This window comes from Pagrus major, chromosome 6 (assembly GCF_040436345.1).
Source record: "Pagrus major chromosome 6, Pma_NU_1.0".
NCBI lineage: Eukaryota > Metazoa > Chordata > Actinopteri > Spariformes > Sparidae > Pagrus > Pagrus major.
Window position 1 is genome coordinate 30,247,774 of NC_133220.1, and position 20,088 is coordinate 30,267,861.

Sequence of the window (20,088 nt, forward strand, 5' to 3'; positions counted from 1 at the left end):
AGAGGATGAAGAGCCTGGCTCCTGTCAACATACACTATATATATTATAACTGTCTTTTTTTGTACATTTAGCAGCATTTATATATTCATATATTTCATTGTAGAGTAAATAAAAAGATAAATAAGTGGAATGAGTTGTTAATCAGACCTAGTAAGTAATAAAACCAGGTTCACTAACTTGTACAACCCACTTAGACAAAGAATTAGAAGAAGGCATGAGGCAAGATTAACACCTCACTTTGTTAATTATCATGACAATAAACACAGGGCTGAATAACAGAGCTCTAAAACACAGCTCATATCAACAGCTATAAACCCTTGGCCGAGGATGAAGGAATGTTCACGGGATGCATTCCAGTCCGCAAACACACTGGTAAAATAAACAGAGCGCCTGCATAACAAGCCACTGCTCTCATCTGCTAATAACTAACAATGAGCTCTGCTAAGCTGGCCTGACCTATATAAATTATTGACTGGGACACCTCAAGTGTCAAAAGTGACAATTCCAATACATATCAGAGTGAATAATTAAGTGGAAGAAAAGGACGCTTTTATTTTCTATCTGACACCCTCAAGACGGCTCACACAAAAAGACAGTGACGTGCAGGCATGTGCTTACAACTGCACTCCACATACACACGCACAAACACACACGTGCACAAAGTGGTTTAGGCTATGGCCACACTCTTCTCCCCCGGCACTCTCCCTGGGGTGGCATGTCGGCGTATTCTCAATAAAACACCTTCTTAGCAGTAATAGGCCACTGTTCTCATTTCAACGCTCCCAAAGGCCTCATGATAAATTTAGCAGACGCACAGTTCAAGCTTCTCCTCTCACACACTGTCTTTCTAATCCATTGCCTCTGTGCCTGCGCCATGTAAAATAATTACACATATGTGTCGATGTGATACACACGCTATATAGATTTTTTTTCCCGTTCCTGTGCACAGGGAAACATCAATATCCTCGAGCCTTGAACCGGCGTCCCCTGTGATAGTTTACAGAGAGTACTGAGCGATTGTGTTCATGACAGAGTGGATGACATTATAAAATACTCCCATTTCCTGCTTGAGTTAGAGTGAAAGTATGAGTTAACGTCTGGTCTGGCCCGGGCTCTGCTCCGCCTGGCTCTTTGTTAAAGATAACGGCTCGGCTCCAATTACAAAGCCTTCCCAAAACACTAATGCAGCCTGTGAATAAGCTGCACCGGCATGCCAACCAGTGTCTTACTGCTATTACAGAGAGAGAAGGAGAGAAGTGGAGGAAAATACAAAACTACAGTCGTTCCTTTTTCTTGAAAGACTCTGGTGACCTGGACCATTGTCATGAGAAAACAAACACAGTCTGTTTCCCTGTGTGGGTGTGAAGTAAATCATTGTTTACTGATGGTGGGAGTCAGCAGGGCAGGTGTGGGACCTATATAAATAACAGCTGCTCTATATAATATCACCACGGCAACAAATATACCTTTTAGATCAACAACACTACCATAATGTGTGATCTTTCCATTATTTCTTTCTGTTATTTCAACAGTGTCCCCTCAAAGTACAAAGAGGCGCATTTCATCACAGACATAAATCACACTTATAAACTGCTTTTTTTCCCCAAGCCACGGTAAAACTCAGACTTAAAGCAATTCAGAAAGTCTGACTTTGGAGACCCACTCACTCGCACTGAGACCACAAAGAGACTGCACAGTGTCATTTCTGTAGCAGTTAAACAACAGCAGAAAAAAATCTTTTTGAAGAGGTGGAACATTTCCTTTGTATTTCTGTTGTGAAGTCAAGCAATACGAAAAAACCAAAGGTATCTTTAATTACATCAAAGCTTAACACGCTGGCTTTTGAACGTATGCACTCTTAACGTTATTTTTGTAGTTTCTTTCCTTCCTCGTTGTTGTTATTGTCCCTCTCAAACTCTTAACTTTTAAATATGTAAATTATTTTCTTCTTCTTCTCAGCTCTGTTTAGTTTTTGCTTTGTTTTAAAGCAGCATTTGTTCTGTACAAATGGCAAAAGTGACAATAAAGTTAACTTTGAATTTTTTGTTTGCAAACTGCATTTATTTCATATTTAGTTTATTTTCCATTCCCTTGTTCCTAACTCAAGTGAAAGTACCTCATTGTTTTTATACTGTGGAGCTTTATTTATCGATGGTGCTGTGTTTTAAAATAAAGTGTATTTCCACAGTAATGTCAGACAGTGAACTCAGCTTTCAACGTCTGCAACCCACCGATACTCCCTCTGATACTTGGTCATATTTGTCATATTTGGAGTGAATGAGGTTATCACCTGAAGCACAATGCAGTTACAGTAAGTCACGCCTGAGTCACCGTGTTCCTCCTGGTCTATTTTATACGGGTTTGGTTATTTGCTTTTAATTTCAGTCTTCAGGAACACATTGTTTAGTCAGCACATGTAAACTCTGTATTTGCAAAATTTCCTGAGGAGATATGCCAGCCAGTGTATAACGTCTAGTGCGGTTTTTCACTTAGTCAAAACAAGAACACTTTTGGGTTTGAGCAACATTATACGGAGGTGGGGGATTTTTCTGCCTCATCTTGTTTGGTGATTGATTCATCTCTGATTTGAGATCAGAAACTATATTAGTGCACAGAAATTGTGTTTTAATAAGCAATAACACTTGTTTCTGTGTGGGCCGTAGAGGTAAAAAAATAACCTGACCACTAAATCTGAAGCCACGAAAACTTTGAATCTGCTTTTAATCATATCATATTGTAATTTACAGGGTTTGATATGCAGTTACAAATACAGGAGATTTACAATTATATCTTCACATTCTAGCAAAGTACATGCACGTTTGTCTGTGGGTGGCTCTTGTCATGACTTTTTAAGGAAGACTCTAAATGTAGGACACACAGTAAGCCTACAGCATCGCTATGATTAAGTGTTTAGCTAACCTTTTCTGTGGTGTTATTAAACACTATTTGCTAGTCTGTCGTGTTTCCAACACTCACCAATAAACGTCCTCGGGAACATTCCTGGAGGTAACAGATCACTGTATAAAATATGGACAGAGGTTCCGGGTCTGAAAAGTGAACCTAAAGTGAAGTGCCCTAAACCTGCAGTATTTTTAATATCCAGCGGGGGGCGACTCCACTGGTTGCAAAAAGAAGTCTGATTGTATGAAAGCTTATGAGAAAATGACCCTAATTCTCACTTGATTTATTACCTGAATACAAAGTTTCCTAATGACTTTATGGTCTCAATCACTAGTTTCAAGTCTTCTTCAACACAGCATAATGTTCATTTTGTAAATTATCAACCCATTTAGAGTAAAATAGACGATAAGACTTGACTGATTAATTGCTACCACAGCATGCCCAGAATCAGATTCAATCAGGATATCTCCAGCTCCACCTTCTTGTCCAGTATAGTCACTTGTGGCTCGAAAAACCAAGACGACAACAACTGTAATGCCAAAATCTGGACTTAAAAATGGTAGTTCAAAAACCAATGGGTGATTTCACAGTGAGTTTACACTTAACAGATAAAAATGAGCACTCTTCATATTAATTTCTTTTAACCAATAAGGCAAAAATTAAAATGCAACAGCAAACTATTGTTACTTTGGATTGAAGCTTTCTGCAGATTGGCTGTAGCTACATGGAAGACTAGGATGTGAACCGTGTCCAACACAAACATATAATACAACTCTAAATCATGTACTAATGTGGCTGAAGGCCCTTCTGTCTCTGGATCTCTCTCATGCTGTCTGAGCGAGAAAATATTTCTCTTTCCTAGCCCTAAGAAAAAGTGAAAATGGAATCTGAGAATTGCCAAGCTGTCAAAACTGTGCGACGACGCCCAAACTGCATCGAGAGCTGATGCTGACTTGACTGCACCTTGCATAGCTGTTAGTGTTTATTAATGCTATGGTCGACTGTGCATCCATCCATCCTTCCACCTCTCAGCAAAGGGCGTGTGAATCACTCCAAACAACACACGCTTGACATCAAGATATAGTGCCAGAGGATGACACAAAGATACAACAAATTTTAGGGGGGGAGCGTGTGTGTGTGTGTGTGTGTGTGTTAGCTGGGTGGATGACTGAGTGGGGTGGAGGGTTGAGAGGGTTCACTGCTTGAAGGGAAACATCAGGCCTGAAATGAAAAGAGGGTCCTGAAAATGGTAAGTGGCTCCCAGCGCTGTGACTGGAGTCAATTCGACAGTCATCGTCTTGGCTGGGAGAGAGCTCCTAACCCAGCAGCCCCCCCAGACTCTGTTTGGCTGTGTGGAATTGGGACAGATGACTTCATTCTGACAGGATTATCCCAAACCTGGTTCTAATCTATACATATACACATAATACATTTTTACAATATGACAAGAAAAACAAGCAGCGAAAGAGACGGACTGATCCTGGGGTTCCACGTGAGCATCGGCCTCCGTGTTGTGTTGATCATTCCTGACAGATTGTATCACCTCAAAGCGATGCACGCGTCAAACTGAGGGTTCATTACGGCATCACCTTGAGACTTTTTACAAACACAAAGTGATGAACTCCTTCTGAGGATCACGCACAGACCTGATGAATTATAGGATTTTACTGTTGCAGACTGATAGGGGAGCTATTCTGAATGACATTTCCCCAAAATATTCATGTCAACACATGCTCAAGGTAAAGAAGCAAAGACAGCAAAACAATGACAACAATTATAATTTCAACAGAGTATATTAAAAAAAATTTTAACAAAAAACACCACATCTCTTAGTGGAGTAGTTTGACGTTTTGCTGTATGTATGTATAATGTAGGCTAAATTTGACGCTAGAGAAAGCAGACAATTAGCTCAGCTTACCTCAAAGGCCCATTTTACATAGCCTGGTCAAGGCATTTGAGTCCTAGTGGAGGGAGTAGCAGAGCCGAATTGACGTCTGTTTAAAAAGTGTGTGATGGAAAGACGGGACACACACTGTTACGTGTGCTGTTGTGTTACACGTCACACCTCTCTTGCTACCGGAAAGGTGGAATGCTATCCAAAATTGTTTGGTTTAGAGTAAAAAAGCAAAGCTAGTGTAATGTCAGGTCTTCTTTACAGCAGTATTGTGATAGCTCTATGTAAAGGCGGTTTAAGGCTAGCAACAGGGGTAAAAAGCTAACCAGACTCTGTCAGGGTGCCAAAAGCCCAGTGTGTTTTACTTCCTGGAGTCTTTACGCTAAAATAAGCTAAGCTAAGCTAAGATAAACTAAGCTAAGCTAAACTAACTGGCTACAAATTTACTATACAGACAAAAGAGTAGTACCAATCTTCTAATCAAACTCTTAATGTGGAAGTGAAAGTATGGATACACTTTAGCCTGAACAATTTGAAATAAGGTACAAGCTATGAACACTTGTGTGGTTATATCCACAAAATAATCGACTTGATCAGACAACAGAGGTTTAAACTCTAATAGGTTGGCTAATCTTGGCAGGCTTGGCAACACGTTTTGAAAGAGTGCCACCACTCCTTCTGTATCTCCATGTTCAGCACTTCTTTTCTTACACTGTTTTTCCTCCTGTCAGTATTCTTTTCTCATCTAAAATTCTTCCAATGTATTTAGGCTGAACATAAAAACACTCTGGTTGTCTTGGCCAAGTCTCCCTTGTGTAAAGTGAATCTTGAGCTCAGGACAACTAACCCAGAACATAAATCCAGACTTCTACTCGTCGTCACCTCGCCGGTGGGCCACCACACTGCCGGACCACTTTGGGCCGACCGGTCTGCGGGAACACCTCGAAATGCTGCCTCAGATCGCCCTGCAGCACTGGCTGAGCTCCAGCTGACAGGCTTCGGCCTAGTGCTCTAATGACTTACAGATTGGAGCGCTGTGGTATACATGTGTCAGGACAATGCCATGGGCCTACTGCAAAAACAGTAGGAGAGGGAGAGAGAAAGAGAGCCGGCGGCTTCTCCCCGTACTGTCAGACAGAGGCTTGGCCCCTGGATTGTGTCACATCACGCTTCCCCCCAACAGACCACAAATGAAGGATGTGAAGAGCAAACGTGGGGAGGAGGGGCGTCGGAGGGGCGCTCTACAACTTAAAAGGCTTTCATCCTGTAAACTGAAAAGACATTATCTTTTGACCTGGAGATGCCCTCTGTGAGGCTGTACACTATGGTGTAAAAACACAAGGAGAGACAGAGAAAAGAAGAAAAAAGAAAAAGGAGAAGTAAGAAGCGTGGATTGTGGTTTCAACTGGTAATAGTATAGATAAGAAAATAGTCTGCTGGCATGGTTTTAAAACATTATCAGTAGTCTCTCTGTTTCTGAAGAATAACAAGTGATGCACCTTTGACATCATGGAAATGTTCAATGCAACATTTATCAGAGAATACTGAGTGGTGCTTCTCATTTCAAAACAAAAAGGCCATCACATAATTACAATAAATATGAAAAAACAATAAAAACTCAAAGGATTGAGATATTCTTTTAGCTTCCAATCCTTTGCAAAGAAGCTCCCTTAAAGATGAAAGCTCTCAATAGTGAGTAAAGTGATGTTATCATTTTCCTTTACCCTTCTCTATAAGCAGACTACCGCTGCTCTGAATCACAAGTGAAAACTGCATGTGTGAAGCATATCTTTACTTTCCCACAATATCCACCTGCCTCTCCTCTAACTGGCCATTCATGTCTTCTCATTAGAATCAGTGCAGACGTACTACAGACAGAAACCAGTCAATGTCATTCATGCAGCGTCCACACAGGGAGCTTCAGCTGGCTGCCGGCCATTCCTCACACTGTACCAGTGACATGAATAATGAGGGCCAATCTCAGGCACAATCCTGGATGGGAAACAAGCATAATCTGGGCATTACACTGATAGCAAAGACTCCATGTTGACACAACATCTTCAGCCCAGCTGAATGCCACATAATCCCCTGTAGGAGGTGGATGCCTACCTAGAATCTCTTGCAATGAGGTCTAGTTAACCAGCCGGGCTCGTGAGCAACGCCACAAACGAGCTTCAATTTCCCCCTCCTCCCACCTCGGTGCTGGTGGACTATCAGCGAGGGTCCGACAGTGTTGTTCCTAATTACCTATTTCTCCACTCCTGATCCTGCGGCTGGCATAATTAGTTACCTGGGGCTGCAATCCAATTTGAAGTGATGACAAGAAAGTGATCCATGAAAAAGTAATAAGTTAAATCCAATTTCAGCCTGCCTCTAATTAAATGCACATGGAACTAATGAGTCAAACCCTACCATTTCACTGATAATGGTAATTAGTGGGGTGGGAGTTGCCGGCTCTCGTCGTCGTGCCACTGTAGGTGTGAAGCGCAGAAAGGTAAAAGCGGCATGGATTCTTTTAATCACACGTGTCATTCTGTCAATGTAATTTACTGGCTTTTTGACCAGTCAAGTATGTTTAGCTGCTTTCCAGCCTGCATAGCAGCTGTTTGTATATCCAGTCTGATTAAAGCACCTCTAGGCTGCTGAGTATACAGCGGAGGCATCTTCATCCAGAGGCAGGGGTGGGCGGAGTGGGGGTGAGGGGGATGTGGGGGGGCACCCCTGTTGGAAAGATAAAACCAAAGAGCCATTTAATGCTGATCAAGGATTCTGAGGCTTGTTTGACTCATATTTTTCCCCCTTCCACTACACTATGCAGGTCATTCTTTTTTTCAGATCTTCTGTATATACCGTGCTTCATTATTTTTGACTTGAATAAGAATGAATTGGAAAGTGAGTCACATCTCCAAATGAGTAAAAGTCTCTCTGCACATCTCCTCGTGCCTAATGGGAAGACCGCTGAGATGAATGGAGCCTCGTCCGCAGATCAGGTGCTTTTATGGGGTGTCAGCTTACTACACAGCCTCATAATTGTTGGATCATGTCTTTTGATGACCCAGTCCAGCTCAACAGAGAATCATTATCCAGGCTGTGTGATGGAGATAGGGAATGTTCTGTGTGAAGGGGGCTCCTCTAAGCACAGGTTTGTTCTTAAAAGAGGACGGGAGATGAGACTCAGACCGTCACCCTCTGGTGTTTCACAAAATGTGTTTGTGAGAAAGAGGGAGAAAAAAAAAAAACACAAAACAAGAGAAATCTCGCCAGCAGAAAACCATGAGAAGAAAAAAAACCCCAACAAAAACAAATGTAATACATCCTCTCACAGAACGGCACACTGATGTTTATGTATGAACTCTTGGCTTTAAACTGTGTGTGTGTGGTTGGGGTGTGTTTAATTAGCAGAATATGTAATTCGGAGATAAACAAACACTTGTCTGGACCTGTGGCTTTTTCATAATGGCAGTTTCAACCCGGCAAAATGTAACATACAACATTAGAGAGCAGGCAATTTACAGTGTTAGTTAGATACTACAGCGAGCCTGTGCTCTCTTCACAAGAACCGGGCAGGAGAGGGGAGGGGAGGGGGAGAGAGAGAGCGGGGGGAAAAGGGCCCGACTCTCTTTTCAATAGCTGAGTGACAGCTTGGCCAAGCTCTCTGTATACATTAATAAATTAGAATTTTAATTTTGTCTTTGTCTGCAGGAGATGGTCTAGTACTTCACTATGTACCAACAACTGGCTGTACGCTGGAATCTGCCGTTGTGGTCCCCTCTGTTGACCTCTGCAGCACAATTCCCTGCCAGGCTGGGGAAACTGTTTAGTTTGATCCTTTCAACTTATTTGAATCCTGACAAATATGCACACAACTGAAAGGTCATCACAGTCATATTTCATCCTCTGGAGCTATTCCGAAGACATCTGCACAACAAAGAGGCTTTTTCACAACCTGACATTAGACCTAGCTGCTACAATAGCTCATTAAAAAGGGCCCCCAATGGGATAGTAAGGGTATTAAATATTATATATATACACACATAGAGAACAGGGCCTCCGTATTAATTACCAAATATGCCCTGAAGTCGTTTGCAATTTCACACCGACACAAACAAGCGCTCCTTGTTCAAACATAGATATACATCTCTGAGGCAGCTGATCTGAAATTAACGTAAATATTGCATCAGACACGCCGTTCATATTGAAAGCAGAACAAGATGAAAAACAAAAAAGGTTTTTTTTCCTTGCATCACAAAGACAGTTCAAACAACTGTCCTCACACTTTCCCACTCTTTGCATGTCCCCCCCACCTCGGAGCCCTCCACCTGGATCACCCACCCCACCTATGGGCTGCTCCATAGCACCTCCTGCTGCTGGTGGTAGGGACCTGCCTCCTCTTTCATGTCTGCTGTGTGATGAGAGGCAAACAGGGAAAGAGTTTCCTCTGCTTGACCCGACTCACTTCTCTGTGGGAGGAATGGAGCGCTCTCATTTCCCCCCTTTTCTTCTCCCTCATCTACACTTTCTTCTGCTTTCACCCAAAAGCTGTACAACTCCTGAACTATAAGTGCAGTCAACAGAGGAGGCCTTTCCACTGCAGAGGTCAGAGGATCAGCTACACATGCTGATGTGTGTTCCTGAACTGGAGTGATTCTGGATGAGCTCATGTGATCTAAACCGGCTTCACAGGAGCTCCTCTAACATTCTGGGCTACATATTTCACAACAGTGCTGATTTCCATGTACAAGCTCATAAGACACATGGCTGATTGTGTGTGCATGTGTGCCTGTGTGTGCTGCTAAATCTCACAAAATGCGTGAGCATACATAACTGCAAATGTTGCACAGCCAATATTAATTTCCTGTTTGTGAACTTAGTCGAGCACTGTTTTCTCGCACACTGTGTTCTAGAGAGAGTTGCATAAGTTTGCTTTGTTTTTTTTCTTGCATCGGATCAACCACAAAGTCAGATACCCCAGTCATCTGATCATCATTGAGTTAATAAATAAGAGAGCGTGCGAGACTGTACCTGGAGGTTTTGCTGCTTGTCGTTGGCTTTCGGGGATTTGCGGCCAGTGTTTTGTTGAGATTGTGAATGGGACTGCTGTTGTTGCTGCTGCTGCTGTTGGTGGTGTTGCTGCTGCTGGAGGAGGATCTGCCGGGCCACTTGGAGAGCCTTATAGAGAAAAATACGAATAAAGAGTTAAAAAAAATGTCCAATAGAAAGGCTAGAAGAAGAAATGCTAAAAGCCCCTTGAGATCACTTTGATGCCTATTATCAGAGCAGATGTATCCCCTTACAACAATACCCTCTTGGCCTGGTAGATAACAAACAAACACTACAGACCATCTTTTAATACTCTCCCATTCAGAGTCATAAATCTAAAGGGCTGGCATAAACAATTCCTCCACAAACACACAGGGAACAATGATCAGATGTCAAAACAAATCCACGGACAGAAAGAAGATAAAAAAATCAACTGCAGCCATCCAGAAGAAATATTTATCTGTTGATAAGTTCCACTTACAGCAAACACAAATGTGTGTCACAGAGACACTAATCAGTGCTTTTGATCCTCCTTTAGCTCAGTCAAACTCCCCAAATAAAAGGCTTCATGGCTGCCTCAAATATCTGTTAAAGGACACGGCCTTCTCAGTGGAAAACAAAATACAGTGCAGTCACATGTTTATTGCTCCAGCTACTCCCTTTTCCCTTACGATAAATAATCAAACATGCCATCCAGAGCAAACAAAGCCGGAGAGAGCTGGGGGGGAAAAAAACACAGTGGTCTTGAAAACGGTCAGCGATACCAAGAAAAGCAAGCGTTGTGTTCCCACAGTGAGCTGGCCAGCCTCACACCTCCACCAGTAAACCATCTGGGTAAATAACTGGCCTCATTCTTTCCATGTCCCTCAGACGATTGCTCCCACAATTAAACAAACAGTCGGGGGCACATCCAAGCTCATCTCACAGATGGACGATCTGCAAGTTGTCCACTCAATCATCTGAGAAAGTTCAGAAATTGCAAAAAGTAAACGGTGGAATGTTTAATGAGAAGATAGTGAGAGAGAAAAAAGTTAGAGCGACGTGTGAACAAGTGAGTGAAACCTGTGAAAGACTGTGTGAAAGTAAGATGTCTACAGGGAAAGGGCAAATAGAAAGCTCTGTAGACGGATGAAAAGATCGAGATAAGTCTGAGAACTGGTCTTAGTGCCAGTAAAGTCTGACAATACTTTAAGACAGAGCGGGGAGAGGAGCGAACAGCTGTATGATGGTCTGTGCGTGGGTGTGTGTGTTGACCCTCCCAAACACACGGCTGTCGGATGACATCATGAGGCATAAATATGACCGCAGGCTACAAAGAGGCCACACTCCTGGCATTTCACCAGGCTTAACTTTAAAGTACATAAATTCTCCTCCTCTCTGTCCGTCTCTGTCTTTCTCCGAGCTCTCATGTAGAGACAAATGAGCAATGCGTGCCTAATTGTCCTCCGCCTCGAAATTTGTGGGGAAGGGGAACCCCCCGCGTGCAAGCATACTCATAAAGAAAGTGTATAAATTGAAACTAAGAACTACGTGAGCAAGATTCACTCCCACACAAAAGCAATATTTACATTTTAGGTATTTAGCTTTTTCTCCAAAGCGACTTACAATCTGGTGGAAAAATCAGAAACAACAACATGGTGTGAACTGACGGGACCTGGGGAGGGGATCTGAAAAATACTAATGCCAGGTACTGTGAGATCGTATCTTGCGGTCAGAAGAGCGTGCCGATATATTTTCAGCACAAAAAAAGCCTTTTTATTTGTTAAAACCAGTAATATTTTAAAATGGTAAAAACTGTAACTGAAAGTTAGTGACATTCAAAAAATATATTTAATTAAATTTTAATATATATAATTAAAATAAAAGATCATTAAGTATTTTTTTTAATTATAATATTGGGGGGAAAACATCCCCTTGATTTCTATCATGGACTAAAAAATGCAAAACAAATATAATAAAATAAAATAAACTAAAATACAGAAATAAAAAAGTTTGTGGAAATAAATAGGGAGGAAAATGCTTTAAAGTAATAAGTTTAAATTGATAAACAAAACGGAACAGTACATAAAAAGGCAAACTAAAACAAAGATAAATAAACAAAGATGCAAATTTAAATGCAAATAATAATTTAAATAACATATTCTAAATTAACTAATGCCTACATTCTTTTTTAATATAATTTTTGGTGCATTTAATGGCATATTAACTCATCTATTGAGCAATTTATTTTTACTTCATTAATTTTTGATGTGGGCGGTTTTAGTCTTCTATAGATTTCCACTCACAGCTTAAAAAAATAAATAAAGTAACACTTTATAATAACCATCAATAATACATGGTAAATGTATAGTTTTAAACTTTAGTTAACAGGTATTTAACTGTTAACAAACAATTAAATGTTTAATAAAACATTTATGAAGCAATTGTAAAAGTTTATTAACATCAGTTGCAACTTAACAATTGAAAAATGGCTTAATAAATTGATTATAAAGCAGTTCATTATTTACTGTAAAGTTGCAACTAATGTTTATAATACTTTATAAATGGTTACTAAACACTGTAGTTCATCTATAAACATATTTGGATATCCATTTTAAAGTTGCAACTGATGTTTACAAACCTGTACAATTGTCTAATAAATGGTTCATAAAACATTGTATTTGTTTGTTTAATATAAATAAAATAACTATTAACTAAAGTTTAATTAACGATACATGTTTACATGTATTAATGATGGTTATTTTAAAGTGTTACCAAAAAAGTTATGACAATAAATCTAAGAAAGAAAAATATAAATACAAATACCACATAAAAATACCAAAGTTACCAAAGTCACAAGCTTTCAAACAATATTCATAACAACAATATAATTTGGCCGAGAAGGTAGTGTGAATATTTTGCGTTAGCAGCTCTGGTGAGCTACAAACAATCCAACCATGACATGTTGAGTGATCACAAAGTTCACATGACTAAGACAGAGAAACGCTGATATTCAAAAGGAAATTCAAAAGACAGATAAAAGCTGTAATGAAATCATTCACGACGCCCAAGGCGTGGTATTACGGGCACACTGAAGAGTAAACAAAGTTTGCTGTTTTCTTTTCCGCTGTTACTGATGACACATGCGGTGAAATGTGTGTGCGTTGTGTGTGTGTGTCTGGGTTTACAACTGAGGGTGTTGGAACAAAGAGAGTTGAGTCAACAGTAATGGATGAAGAGATACAGTTCTGGGAAGTCTTCTTTCACTGTCATCTTTATATAAAGCAGCAGACTGTAAACCTGCCCGATGATAGTCACCACATGTAGATAAAGAAATTGTTGCACTGCAGCAATGTGCACTACTCAAACAGTGGGCAGTTGTGTACATGTGTACATTGTTCTTATAATTTTGTTGCTCATGTTGTGACATAAACATGAGTTACTCAAAGTGAGCATCAGTCATGCAATCAAACTTAGATAACACGTCAGACTGACAGACACGGTGTCCAGACGTGTGTGACAGTGTGTCTGTACTCAAACTGTCTATGTATACATCTTCTGGTCACAGCAAAGTTACATGACATGGGATAATTATGACTGAATAAGGTAATGCCTAATGTGCTGTGGAGCCACATGACATTTTAAACAATGACGGCATTCTGCAACATCACATAAATACGGGAGAATTTACCCAGCCTCCTAATATTCACGTCAACAGTTTCATCACATTAAAGTAAGGGCAATAATTATGCAATCACGCACTTGAAAATACAGTCAACGATCATCTTGACACAGGAGAATTAACTGAAGTCTCACTGCTGCCTGACAGCACATGCCTGCCTTAATAACTTTACAATGTGACTTTTGACAGCCGAAGATGCGAGATGAGTAAACACTGTTGCCGCCATAGAAAACAATGAGAGAAAGAAGACGAGTGGGCTGAGAACCTGTGTTGTGAGCTCTACTCCACTGTTCAGGAATGTTGCTGTCATGTTTGTATTTTAAAAAGGCCACTGGAGCTGGCATGCCTTTGAGAGGCCTAATGCTGGGCTAAAATAACCTATTGTGACCTGTCACTGCCATGTTTACACAGCAACCACTCCTCTATTTCAGAGCTCGCCCCCTCCTCCTCTTCCTCCTCCTGCTCCTCTGGAATTTATCTTCTTTTGATCTTCCATTCAAAGGTACTGGACGCTTGATAGACATGTGAGTGTATGAGCTGCTCCAGGCAAATGTGTTAAACTGGAAGCTGATGACAGTTAAAAGGTGTCTGAAGCACGGAGAGATGAGGGAAACAGCATGTTGTCTCTGTGCTATAATCATAATAACTACAGTAGGTCGCCCTGAGAACCGTACTGTACATAAGAAAAATGAACTGGACAGGATCATACTTTTATACTGTATATATTATCTTTAAGGCTGACCAATACACAAAAAATATATATATATATAAAATAATATATGTATCCAGTATTTGTTCTTTATTTCTGTGCACTACTTACAGCATTCATTGGGATACACAACAAATCACAATATAATCAAAATCGCAACATGATGAAGAGCAATATCCAAACTGCAGAAGCTGTAATATTTTTTGGATAAAGGTGTCCTGGTCTACAAATCTTGTTCTCCAGATCTAAGAACATGTTTGCTTGGTACACAGTAGACCGCAACAAATGTCCCAACATCCAGATTTTGATCATTTTTTGCAGTGAAAATTACAATTGTGAGGCAAATGATGATCATTTCCACTAATTGTGAATCACATCAAAATATCTGTCACAATTATTGCAATATGATTTTTTTTTTTAAATATCAGGCAGGCCTAGTTTACAATGTACAGAACTTACAGAACAGTGTATACTTTTATTGTGATGGTGTTGGTAGGTTAGTGTTGGAGCCACATTAATTGTAATTTTGCAGTAGAAACATCTGGTGGACCAAATCAAACTGTATGGTGGGACTAATTTGGCCTGTGGGCCCCACTTTGGGCAGCCATGCATAGAGAGTGTAAGGTATATGTATGGAGATGTATTCAACTTTAACATTTTTTTTTTTAAATAATAGAAAAAAGCAGGATTTGTGATTGATACATACGTTGAATTTGTGTAGATTACATCATCTTGTGTGTAAACATACAAAACTACAGTAGCCCACTGTATAAACGCAAACTGAGACTTGTTCGGCAGGCGAGCCTGTTACTAGGCAGGGCTGGGTGATATGGCATTGAAATACAATTGCGATAATTTTAGGCATGATATTATGAAATCTCATCAAACGCACTTCATAAATGCTCGGACTGGGTGACAAAATCAATTTCGATGATATTTTTGACCAAATAATTAATCGATAATGCAACAATATTGTAGGGATGACTACTGGTGCTTTCACAAAATGTAACCACAAATAGATTTTTGAAAACTAATGTGGATCTAATGACTATTAGAACAAGCAGAACAGTCTGGTAAGTTAAGAAAATGACATCATTTTACTGTAATGCAGCCCTTAAAACAAGGAAAAGACAATATTTACATCATATCAAGATATAACAATCCAAAATCTAAGATGATATATAGTCTCATATCACGATAAAGGTAATACTGATATATTGTCTAGCCCTACTACTGGTATAGAAACAAAACTGCAGAGATAAACGCCTAAATCCCCATAGCATACATACATTCACTGTTAGTGGGTCTATATGCACACAAACACACAATCACACACACACACCATGGACAGAGTGAACCCTCCAGGTGCTTTTGATTAGAAAACACCCTCCAGCACATGACAAAGGTATTTATCAGCGACAAAGCCGGTGCAATTTGGTATCCTTGTCATTTGCAGTCCTCTTTTATGTTCCCCCCATTCCAAATGTGTTCAAAGTTCACACCCTCTTCCCCCGTGTTAACGCAACTTCCTCAATAAACAACAGGCGTTTTATCTGCAACTACTTTCACACCATATTAGTGAATAGAGGCAGGAGCGTCTCTTATGTCCCTGGGCTATCACGCTGTGATAAGGGAACTGCTAAGTACTGGATGTCTTTATGTGCAGTCTGCACATGTGGATTATTTACAGGCTTTGGGGTTTCCTGCTGCTAAAGCCAGCTCTGGGTGTCTTACAAATCCCAGCTCAGAGCATTGCCACACAGTCAAGTCTGCTCTCTGCTGAATCCCTCACTCACTGCACCTCTTTCACACTATGACAAAAAAATGGCACATTACAGCTACAGCTAATGTGTCTCCTTTTTGTCCTTATTTTATCCAACTTCACTGACCCATAGTACCAATCAAAAAGGGTACCAACAGGCCAAATCTAAGTGTGTATAAAGGATCCTCCAAGTGTGATGGACACACACCAATCACATCACGTTTTCTGGAGGACAAATAGAAAGGGAATGTAATAGAAGGTCCAGAGAAAACAGAGTAAATGTTGAGTGGAAAAAGTTCAGGGGGGAATCATTCAGGGTGTCTCCATCGGGAGTCAGACGGTGCAAAACGGGACAGCGTTGTTTGTTCAGGCCCATCAACAGGGAGACCTCTGTGGTTCTATAAACGTCCGGCTCCTCTTGCCACAGCTGGCGGAGACCTTGAACGTGAAATGGTTTCAAGCAGATTGCTCCTAATTGCTAGAAGATGTGCAAGCAGGTGTAACCGGATCCCTGCGGCCACTCAGAGAAAAGGAGAAGGAACGAGATGTGCATCTGTTTGTGTGTTTCTGCACTTGTGTGTGTGTGTGTGTGTGCTTCAGAGTATTTACTCAGCAGCCACGTTTCAACAGCCTTTAATAGTCAGGAGAGCGTGGCTCAGAGACAAGCCAGCAACAACACGGCTAATAGGTTAGCTCTTAATGTAGTCCGGCTCAGAAGACACCGGGCCCTCTGGTCTCACCCTGCAGCCTCTGCGGGGCTCCAACACCGGCGGCCTAAATGTCAAGGTTACCTGCTCGACTTTCTGACTGATCGCACGTCGCAGCTCACCTGACATTTATCACTTCTGCTGTTTCCTTTTTCAAAGGCAAGGCCCTCTGCTCCTCAGCGGGAGTCTTACCAAGCCAGGCCAACTCCTTCACGTAACTTGCTAATATGCTAAGCTAATGTGCTGTCCGTCCACAGGCTGCTCAAGAAAGCAAAGTTATTCAATCATTTCATAAATTATATGGGCTTTTGTTGCCAGTGGCAATGAAATCGGAAAAGCTTGGGGCACAGCTTGTTCTATATTCACAATGTGACAGATGTGGTGGTCGAGCGGTGTTGCCTATGCAAACATATAGTAATGGAATTCACTTGGAAAACTTGTCATTTTAATTGAAATGCATATACTTTTTTATTTTCTGGCAGGGGGTGATTTTTAAACATGTAAGCGGATAAGCAGCAAGGATCATGTCTATTTATATTAATTGCATTTTTTCCCCTTTCTCTTTTTCTCAGTAATACAGACATTTATCTGCAATGCAAAGCAGGGAAAGTCTGGTTTCCCAGTAAGTATATAATTAATGCCATTTCCAAAAAGCCACTCCACATGGAAAACAGGCCCTGATGCTCAAACCTTGCACATTACAGGGCCCTCGCAACAACACTCTCCAGTCTGTGTTTAGATTTCCAAACTAATTCATGTAGAATACATAAATAAATCAGCGTTTTATACCCACTTCAAACCATTAGATTCCCTTCCTTCGCTGCACTTTTCAACTAATCTATTAATATTTATGACAACACTAAACATTTCAAATATCCACGTTTAAACAATAAGGGAGTGCGTGCACTTACATAAGACGAAATCTGCCTTCAATAAAACCCCTGTTTTGTTTGTCCAACACACCCCCTGTAACCCCCTCCCCCTCTCTCTCTCCCCATAACAGGTAATGCAGCACCCTGACAAATGTTTTGTAGGGAAAAAAATGACTGTAAGAAAAACAAGACGAAAGCAAAGTTATTAAGTGTGAGTGGAGATAGAAGAGAGGGGGCTGTGAAGCAGGACTGATGATGGAGGGAGTGGAGTGAAAAGAGAGAGGGGGGAGGCAGACAGATGGAGGAAGAGAGAAGAGAGAGGTAAAAGGGAGATGCGAAGAGAAGGGGGTAAGAGTAGAATGTAGCAGAGGGGAGGCGGAGGTTGCAGGAGGTGCAGAGGGGAGGGTAAACAGCGCCCCAACCAGGCGGCGCGGGCGCTCGGAGCCTGGTACAGAGGGGTCAACAGCCCTCCCCTCACCGAACCCGGCGAGGTCAGCTCAGCTATGCGAGCCTGACAGCTTCCGTTTGCTGTGTGCTCGCCGTTTGTTTGGATTCCCCAGCCTTGCTTAGCCAGCAGCTTAACAACAGATGGCTAAAGAAGGCCTCTATTCAGAGCGGTCCGGATCAGAAAATCACACCAAGGAAAGTACACAGGCTGCAGACAAAACACACAGACGCATCTCGAGCACACACATGCAAATGACATGGATTGTCAGAGTTGCACATGCTGCAAAGGGGAGAACAGCAAATAAGGCTTTGCTTGCTGCAAACACTTTCATTTGAGCGCCAAAAAAAAAAAAAAAAGCATGCAAGGACACACAAGCAAGTGAGCAGCACAAGCACATGCACGGCGTTGTCTGATTATACCAAACAACTTCCTGGGACGATTCAATAACTGAGCGGATCTGAGTGAAAGCATTTCCGTCCCCCGCCATTATCAAACGAATGCTGTGTTTATTACAGCTTTAGTGCGGTGTAAACTCATAAACACCCTCCCGGAGTACAAGAGGAGCTGTCAACTAAATATTGTTTCTCTCATGAGTCGCTCTTCCACCTCAATTACGCCTTTCAACTTCACAGGCTCAGTATGATAAAGTGGCAGTAAAAATCATTCACATTAATACTCCATTGTGCATCTGCTGCTAAAGGTAATTAAAGAAGTAAATGACTCATAAGAATAGACATATTAGCCGCAAAATGAAAGGCAACTGGGCTGCCTCATGAAAATATGTACCATTAAGATACTGCATTTTCATATTGGGGTAATCAGCTCCACTAGCCTGATGCTGATTTAATCCACTCCAGTGGAAAGTCTATCAGCGCACAGCCGCGTGTCACTGTCTCTCTTATGTCTACCCGCCAAGAGCCAGGCATTCTACTTCAGCACTGCCTGTGAATGGCTCCACTAAAGGAGGGAGGTCACACACAGGCAAATCAGTCGGAGAAGCAGTCAATGCTTGGGTGTCATTTAGAGGCAGATGGAGAGAGAGGGAGAGAAAAAAAAGAGGTATGAGGGTGAGAGGAGGATAAAATGAGCTAAAAAGAGCAAAAAAAAAAAGAAAGAGCACAAACGATCTGGGAACAATGCAGCGGGCCGATCTCAGCAGCCCCTCTCTCCCTGACCTTAGCTTTTTGTTCTGAGCATATGATGCCTCAGGATGCCCACCACTGAATACAGCGATAAAATCCGTCAAGTTGATAAAGTGGGAGGAAAAGAGCCGAGGCATGCCAACTGTGCTGGGTGCTTAGATGGACTGTTAGAAAACACGCGCTCCTCCCCGATTGCATCTTCGTTGGAAGTGTTGCATCACTTGGTAGCGGGGAGTGTTGTGCTTGGGAAAATGGGCGCTTCCAAAAGCCCAGGGTGAGACCCAGAATACTGTGAGCAGATTTTATCATGCGTGAATCATATTGTTTAGAATGGGAAGATCTGTCTGCCCTGGTCTCATAGACGGAGGACTCAACACTATTGATACACTCGAGACATCTGGGATACGACCAGTAAAACCCCTAATCTTCCAATTTAGTTGTGGTGAATATAGATGAATGTAGTCTACACACAGCTATAGAATAGTGCTCGATGAAGGGAGGAGTGATCGCAGTCATGGAGCGTCATAGTGCTCGGGGCCTGAACTTGATGGCCTGTGTTGTCAGCTGACCACTCTCTGGACTCTGCACTGCAGGGCGTGTTGATTAACTCTGTGTGGATGCAAAAAGAACTCATCTAGATGAATAATCCCGCTAATCAGGAAAACAGACAACAAGCGTGACGGTGCCCTGAGCAAATTTGACACTGGAGATTGATCAGAAATGACATCTGCCCAAAGAGCATCTCCTCAGCATCCTGTTGATTTCATTAAGACACTAAAATCTCTCTTCTTGAAGTAAACAAGCCTTTGTTGTCTGTATCTTGTATTTAACCACCGTGCCGTAGCCTTGATGCTGAGGCTTTCTGTGGTTTTCGACTGTACATCTTTTCCCACTGATGCTCGCTGCCTTGAACTGTCCTGACCTGAGACCTAACACATCATGAGCTGCCGAC

At 41.5% G+C, this 20,088-nt stretch overlaps 1 protein-coding gene across 11 annotated transcripts in view; it reads right to left on the minus strand.

The window, feature by feature from the left end:
• Positions 1 to 20,088, minus strand: part of foxp1b (forkhead box P1b) — a 164,420-nt gene that overhangs the window by 43,510 nt on the left and 100,822 nt on the right. For all 11 annotated transcript variants that reach the window (XM_073467781.1, XM_073467780.1, XM_073467783.1 and 8 more), the window contains one exon: positions 9,818 to 9,964. In XM_073467781.1, coding sequence (XP_073323882.1) covers positions 9,818 to 9,964 — 147 coding nt within the window. The remainder of the gene's footprint in view (positions 1 to 9,817; positions 9,965 to 20,088) is intronic.